At 33.6% G+C, this 8,215-nt stretch overlaps 1 protein-coding gene across 1 annotated transcript; it reads right to left on the reverse strand.

The window, feature by feature from the left end:
• Positions 1–542: 542 nt before the first annotated feature.
• On the reverse strand, positions 543–5,529 carry LOC145043334 (cell division control protein 48 homolog C-like). Its single transcript, XM_078991964.1, has 9 exons — positions 4,532–5,529; positions 3,181–3,923; positions 2,985–3,101; positions 2,790–2,894; positions 2,605–2,670; positions 2,098–2,162; positions 1,813–2,014; positions 833–1,000; positions 543–747 (listed from the first exon to the last, which is right to left on the reverse strand). The coding sequence occupies exons 1-9, from the start codon at positions 5,481–5,483 to the stop codon at positions 700–702; spliced, it is 2,466 nt and encodes an 821-aa protein (XP_078848090.1). The 5' UTR covers positions 5,484–5,529; the 3' UTR covers positions 543–699.
• Between the last annotated feature and the right edge of the window lie 2,686 nt (positions 5,530–8,215).

Genomic DNA, 8,215 nt, shown 5'->3' on the forward strand with positions numbered 1-8,215 from the left:
ACCTGAACCTATATATATATATATATATATATATATATATATATATATATATATATATATATATATATATATATATATATATATATATATATATAAATGAGTAATAGGTATTAACAACAAAAGTATTTAAATTATCTAAAGAAGTAAAATTATATTATATAAAACATTATTATATTAAGAAAAATAAATCAAATCATGAATTGATGAAAAGAAACGAAACAAGGCGGGTGTATAATTTTCTAATTAATTAATTGGGTTGCGATTTACTGAAATTTGAATTCATATGATATCTATGTCATGTTTTCTGAGTTTTTAGCATTAGATATGATAATATGATTAATTATTTAATTAAATAAACTATTTTTTAGTTTAATTTATCATTGTTATGTTTTCGTTTTTTTGTGTTAGTTACAATAACAAACACAATATCATGTCTGTGTACGCATGCATAAAAGTTTTTCGTGTTGTATCAGACAAAAACACAAAATGATAGTTCGATATGCCATCCCTAAATAATTCCACATTCATTCTTAACCATTAGATTTTCTAAATTTTCTATTTCAATAGCCCGATCAACCAAAAAAATGCATTACATTAATACATTGTTAAAACTTAATGGAGTAAATAAAATAATAATTAAAATTATATTATTGAGTAGCTCTGATAAATAAATAAATAAATAAGATTCCCTGAACCCGTTCATGATGCTCCAAAGCTCTCTGACACACGTCGGTGATAATCGTTTTGCTGCAACAAGAATCACCCATATAAGAAGTAGATCAGTGTACAATTTATACATTGCATAATTTACAAGACAGACCACAGATCATACCTTAGCTGAGACAGAAGGCGAGATTATTCCCCATACTCGCTCAAAATGTTCAGCTTTAATAGAATCTTGCAAGCCACCTACAGAGCTTTGTGGTTCACCAGTAGTAGCTTTTGCAGCTTCAATTTTCTTGAATTTCTCTTCAACTGCAGCCATGGCAGCTTCATTTATCTGAAATTTTTGACAAAAAGCCTCATAAACTTGGCATTGATGCATTTTTAAAGGTTGAATGCAAGAAATAACAGCAAACTTTCATTTATGTGTGTTTACTTTCAGTTTTACTTCTTATCAAGACCAATAATAATAATAATAATAATAATTTAACAACAGTATACTTTCAGCTAAGTTCTTATAATAACCAAATCAATGAAAGCACATTGCTATTTCTTGAGCTTGCCTATTTCTCTATGATTCGCAACACTGGAAATTTCATCTGTAGCACTTGTAAAAAGAAAGATACAAAAATACAGAAAAATCTATTTTATGGCTACATGAAAGATGAGCGGTGTACTTCCCAAGAAAACAAATTATTATGTCATTGTCACATTGTGCTTTTCATTTCTTCTATTTGCTGCTTGTACTCTAAAATTATATCTTATTAATATGATACCCATTTTAGGAATGGGTAGCCTGCTACCTTTAAACCAATAGTGGGTAGATTTCAATGTACAATGCCCTAACACAAAAAATGGTAGTAGAATGCAATAGTAAAAAAACAGAAAAAATAATTAGCCTGTAATATTTTGAACTTGTAAAGTGTAAACAAAATATAACTTTATTATATTGGACATCAAATTAAATGTTAATGTTTATGTGATGAAATAGAGAATGATTAGAATAGTTTTTAATTTGAAATAAAAATAGTTAAATGGATCAAAATTATTTTATCATTTTAATTAACATACCAAAAAACTCATCATTGCAGTTAACAGTTATTTGAATATTTGTGACAGCTTGTGATTGTCATGTGTATCGATACGTACCAAGGCACAAAGATCGGCTCCACTAAAATTTGCACAAGCCTGACTCCGGCCAATAGCAATTAAGTCGACATCAGCATCTAGTGGCTTATTCCTACCAAGAGCTTTCAAGATCAACCCACGTTCATTTTCATTTGGCAGAGGGACATACAAAAGTTTCCCAAATCTTCCAGGTCTTAAGAGTGCCTGGTCCATCACCTCCGGCCTAAAATCATGTAAAAAATCATTTGTCATTACTCGTGAATAAACTGATTTGTGTATATTGTATAAAAAAAGATGATTTGTCACCTGTTGGTGGCACCAATTACGTAAACACCCTTTCGTTGGTCAGCACCATCTAGCTCCACCAAAAGCTGCAAATGTAAAAATTCTTTTACATCTCCTGGTCACGAAGGTTCTGTTGCATTTTAACTTAATGGACTAAATGGGGACAAGAGTTGGTGGCTGTTTTTTCTATTAAGAAATCTAGTTGTATGGTTGAATGGTTGAATGGGTAATGATGTCAGTATTAAGAAATCTAGTTGTACGCTTACCATCCAGCAAAGAATTCTCACAATATTCATTAATTCTAACAATGAGGAAAAAATAAGGACACAAATAGGAATCAGCTACTCTTAACATTAAAGCCAGGTATTTAGGCTTAACCCGTTAAGTCATTCTATCCAGATGTGCTTATACAATTAAGCTTATTAAAAAGGGGGGGGGGGGGGGGGGGGATTTTTCACTAAATGCAGCATTAAGGCCATTCTTTCATTCCAAAAAAGAGTCTTTGTTCAAACAATAAACAAAAATGACCTGATTGAGAAGTCGCTCAACGACCCATCCCCCTTCCTTTCCACGCTTTGTTGTTAGAGCATCCACCTGCAATAAACATAGCATCAACAATTAATTAAAAATCCCAAAAACTTCAATATCAGCCTTTTCAATTTTGAAATCCCAATTTAATCGTAAAAAAGGAAAGAATTCTCAGAAAAGAAAACCTCATCGAAGAACAGTATGCATGGAGAACACGTCCTCGCTCGACTAAATATCGTCCGAACTGCCAATTCACTCTCACCAACATATTTGTTCAGAAGCTCGGGACCCTTGACAATAAAAAATAGATATACATATCATAAATAATGAAGAAAAGCATCACAAGCAAAAAAAATATCATGTATATGTAGTGAAAAAACCTTAATGTGTATAAAATTTGCTCCTGCTTCATTAGCAACCGCTTTGGCAATTAACGTTTTCCCACAACCAGGCGGTCCATAGAGCAAAAAACCAGTCTCCAAATCAGCTCCATATTTCTGAAAACATAAGTTGTATGAACAAAGGCTTTTTTCAGATTAACAAACAAGAGTACTAACATAAGAATCAAAGATTTACCTCGTACTCATCAGGATATTTTATACGCCTAACTATGTGACGGTCGAACTCCCATCTCAATTTATCAAGACCCCCAACATCTTCCCATTTAACATTTGGAATGCTAGAAAACCCTTCTCTTTTAGAAGACGACTGAACACGTTTGACTGCCAGCTCCATATCCAACATTTTGACGCTAAATCTCTTCAACTCTTCAACAGTCCACGCCTTCCTACACCAATTTTCATTTTCCTCACTTTCTTTAGAAAGTTCCAACTCTCTTTCATCTATGATTCTCTCCATAGCAATATTCCCAGCTTCATTCACCAACCCTTCTAAATCAGCAGCAACAAACCCTGGGGTCATCCTAGCAATTTTCAGTAGATCAAAATCACCTTCCACTGTCAAATCACGTGTACGAACTTTAAGAATCTGGAATCTAGCAATTTCGTTTGGGACACCTAAATTGATCTCATGGTCAAATCTTCCGGGCCTTCTCAATGCAGGGTCAAGAGCATCAGGCCTGTTAGTAGTACCAATTACTAAGACGTATCCTGGTTTGTTATCGCAAGTTTCTGGATTTTTTGCAACTCTGTGGGACTGATCCATGCATACCATTAACTGCGTCACTATCCGGCGTTCCATTTCCCTTTGAAGATTTTCTCTTTTTGAAGCAATTACCTCAATTTCATCAATGAAAACTATAGATGGTGTTTTTCTGTATGCTTTTGAAAATAACTCTCGTATGTTCTCTTCTGATGCACCTGAAATTCTTACAAGAGAAAAAGAATTATACATCTATCAGGATATCCCTGGCATTAAATGCAAGAAATAGCAATGTACTTTCCATTTTTTTCCTTATTATGGTATTGTACTTTTGTTTTCTATTATTAAATTCAACTTTCAAAATAATTTTAATTTCCACATTGTAATTTGAAAAATATATACATTGTAGCAATTAGTAACCAACAGAGTTTTGTTAGCATAGATTAGCTGTTAAAAACTAGGATATGATGAAATAATAATTTATAAGCACTGATTAAAACAGTGTAAACATGAAATGGTAATCTTTGGTTTATTCATGCAAAAATATTTACTTGTAAATATATTTGATTTAAAGTATAGAAACATTTTAACTTGGCATGTAATTATAAGCCTGGGTAGACAGGTTACCCCTTGCTATAATGGGCATAATTTTCCAAGTAAAATGTCCCAATATAAAAAATGGTCGTGCAAAACATATAAATTCTCTTGAACTGGAAAAACCATGACAAAATTTTGAAAGCAAATTAACCATCACATAAAAAAACTTAAACTAGTCAAAATGAGAATAAAAAGAAGAATGTTTTTATCAAAAAGGAAGGAGTGTTACCTGATGTACCAGTGACCAACTCAGTGGCTGAAATTTCAAATAATGGAAATCCAGTCTCATTAGCAATGGCACGAGCTAGTGTAGTCTTTCCACATCTTGGCGGCCCGTGTAACAAAATGCCAAGAGTCGGCCTAACTCCAAGCCAAAGAGGTAGCTCTGGATTTAATAAAGGAATAATCACCCTCTTCTTCAACTCATTCAACACAATATCCATACCGCCAAGGTCCTTAAACATCGGCCCACAGTATCTTCCATTGGCATCAACACCCTCATTATTTGTCTTTCCATTAAGATCAAAATCATCATCATTATTATTTGATATGTTGTTCTTAGCTTTTCCCACCGGCTTAACAACTCTATCTATTGTCATTAAATCAACAGCATCGACTTTCCCAACAAGTTTTGACCCGCTGTATTTAGTTCGGAGCATCGACTTCGTTAAGTCAAACTCCGGTTCAAACATGCTACAAACTTTATCATCAACTGTCGAAACCGCACTTCTATCTTCTTCTCCTTCTACTTCCCCATCATCAGAAGAAGACGATTTTAAGGACGATTTCAGCTCAATTTGTCTTTGATCAGCCTGCTTCGTCTCGGCCATCTGCAGTCTCTGCTCTCTATTATGAAACTTCTTCACTTTCTTGCGGACTGGACTGAGCAACGACTGCGACGTGTTGTCATCTTCATCATCATCGTATTTGAATATAAATCGGCTCTCCTCATCCTTTCTGCTTGATTTCTGTTTTCGATTGCTGCTGCTCGAATTTAGAAATTGTCTCACCATTCTGGTGAAACGTTGGAGCTTATAGCGTTTGTATTCGGGATAATCTTCGCGAAAGCTTTCCACAATTTGGTCGACAGATGGAATTGAATCACCGTAGGTTTCTTGTATCCAGAGGTGTACGACTTTCTCGAGCACTGAGGGCGTCACCGTCGGCTTACCTGTCCTCATGGCTAATGCGGCGGGTAGGGAAACTTAATTAGGATTTTCTGCTGAGACATCTGATATATATAGAACTTATAATTTGGGTTTCATGAACATCGTTTTTGTATGATTAAATTCCGGAAGTGGTCCTTACGGTTGGTACAATTTTGAAGTTTTGGTCTTGTATTCTTTATTTTCTCAAACATAGTCCCTACTGCGGTTTGGATTACTCATTCATCCCTATATTATATGTTAGTCCTATATGTTATTGTTTGGATGGCTCAATTAATGTTCATGCTCATCATGTCCTCTCGCATGAGGGGCATTTTAGTCATTTAATATAAAGACTCGAACCCAAGCAACAGTCTCCTTCACCTCACTCCTTTGTACTTATTCCCCTCTACTATGTTCTTCAGAAAAAATTATGTGTTCTTTGCTCCTTGCCTAAGTAAAAGTAGTATTGGTGAATGGTGATATGTTCTTGTGGAAGCAATGCCTTCACCGCAACTGCATGGACAAACCTTTACTCTGGAAGACGATTCTAATGCTTTGCAAGAGTAAAGGGGGGTGAAATTATCTCAGGTCTACTAAGGGAAAGGAGCAATCTTAAAGAACATCTCAATGCTGCCAGAAAATACAAGCTTATTTTTTATCTGAGTTGGATTTTTTCCTGATTTATTAGTGAATAAGTTTTAAGAAGTCAAAGATGAGACAGGTAATAAACGATGATTTTTGGAAAGGACTTTTGGAATGTACAAGATGTAATGCATGTTTTTGTAAACTATTATTCGTGTTAGAATGTTATTTTGACCATAAGGGTATTTAGGTCATTTTTATGAATGTTGTGAGATTTAAACATTTGTCTTGTGAATTATGTTGATAAATGTTGTTGTGATCTTTTGAAATTGAGTATATGCTATTAGATATTATGTATTATGTATTTGGTGACCATTGGTGAAATAGAAATTTTTAGTTAAGTGTTAAGTTGCAACAATTACGCGACACGTAGTTATTGATTTACCAGGGGCGGACGCAGGAACCGATAGTAGGTGTTGCCAAAAAAAAAATTCTGGTCAAACATAATATAAAAGTATGTTGCTATTAATAAACTTTGTAGTTGTGTTGTAGTTATGTTAATAGCAACACACTCTTATTACTTTGTTTAATAAATCATTTCATTTTCACCTCTTTTTTATATTTATAGTATTTATAGCATCTTATTTTGTAACGTCCCGTTTAATTGTTTCAAAATATGGTTGATATATTTTTAGGAGAAATTATATAATTAAAAAAACTAAGTTTTATAATTTTGACAAACTAAGTAATTAAATAAATAAGGCATAATAATAATAATAATAATAATAATAATAATAATAATAATTATAATAATAATAATAATAATAATAATAATAATAAAAAATCAATTTACTTAATTAATTAGGATTTATAAGTCTATGGGGGGGTTTGTGCAAATTTCCGAAATCAGTTTTGAATGGATATTTTGAATTTAGGGTATAAGTTGCCAATGGACTGAACCTAAGACACCAAAACTGACAATTTTTAAAAGTTTGTGTCTTCTTCCCCTGCATCTCGTTGCAGCATTAGCAGACACAGGTTTTCCATTTGTGAACCTGTTTATGTCGAGAATCATAGAAAGCAAATGTCCCCAAACCTCCTACGCATTTACTTTGGACCTTGTCTTCCTCATTTTTTTTCTTTTACGTAGTTGATAGGTTATTTACATAGTTGCACAATAAATAGAAAAAAATTCAAAAAAATATCCAAAACCTATGGGAATGTTAGGTGTTGTCGGTGCCACACCGGACACCTAACTAAAATCGCCCATGTGATTTACGCAACGCGTAAAACACTAATGCACATTGCTATTGTTAGGAGATGATGCCCATAGACACAAAATCGACTGTAACATCCCAAAAATTACAAGAGATTTTCATTTGTTATAAAGAAATTAACCCATTTAAAACCTTATAACAAACCATTGCGTACATTTGTTGATTAAAAACCATACATTATCAAAGTCAAAATCCAAAACCACGAAAATGAATATCTTCGATGCATGTGTACAGTCCAACCAAGCTTTTCTCACGAACAACCTGCATAACATCAGTCTACAAAATGTAAGCATAAAGCTTAGTGAGCTCTCCAATTGTAACATCTCGAACTTTTCAGGTATTTCTGAATCCTCTCTCTTGTTATTCTTTTGGCATTTGTAGTCCTTGGGGTTGGAAGTGTCGATCCAGGACAAGTCTAAGGGCCAAAGTTGCAACTTTGGATCAGGAAGGAGTACGTTGAGCATACATAAGGGTACGATGAGCGTACTAGGCACGCCTAAGTATGTTGGGCATACATTTGTGTATGCTGGGCGTACTTATGTCAGGAGAAAACCCTAATATTTAGGGTTGTGGGCTATACTTATGGCTCATTTTCCCTCGTCATTCTTAGCCTCCATGTCCCAGAAACGTCCCAAACCCTAGTTTTGTGTGAGAGTGTGAGTTGGTGTGTGTTTTGAACTCTTAAAGGTGAAAGCATTGTGTAACATACACGTTTAGTTATCGTGTTTTGTAAAGCTTATTAGCTTAAAATAAATAATATTATGAAATATTATATGATATTGAGTGTTGAGTTCTAACAGATAGTTTTTACGAGATTTGAAGTAAAACTATGTTTAGAATCACTCATAAAATATTGGAAGTCTTATGAAATTCCAGTCAAAAGTCAAATATTTAAATTTGAAATAA

Source organism: Lactuca saligna, chromosome 4 (genome assembly GCF_052625555.1).
Source record: "Lactuca saligna cultivar CGN05327 chromosome 4, ASM5262555v1, whole genome shotgun sequence".
Classification (NCBI taxonomy): domain Eukaryota; kingdom Viridiplantae; phylum Streptophyta; class Magnoliopsida; order Asterales; family Asteraceae; genus Lactuca; species Lactuca saligna.

What these genes read in the sequence shown, in the direction of transcription:
- LOC145043334 (XM_078991964.1), bottom strand. Translation starts at nt 5,483, where the DNA reads ATGAGGACAGGTAAGCCGACGGTGACGCCCTCAGTGCTCGAGAAAGTC. An exon ending in CAAATTTTATACACATTAAG is followed by an intron (nt 2,895 to 2,984) that starts GTTTTTTCACTA and finishes TTTATTGTCAAG; the next exon opens with GGTCCCGAGCTTCTGAACAA. An exon ending in CGCCTTCTGTCTCAGCTAAG is followed by an intron (nt 748 to 832) that starts GTATGATCTGTG and finishes TTCTTGTTGCAG; the next exon opens with CAAAACGATTATCACCGACG.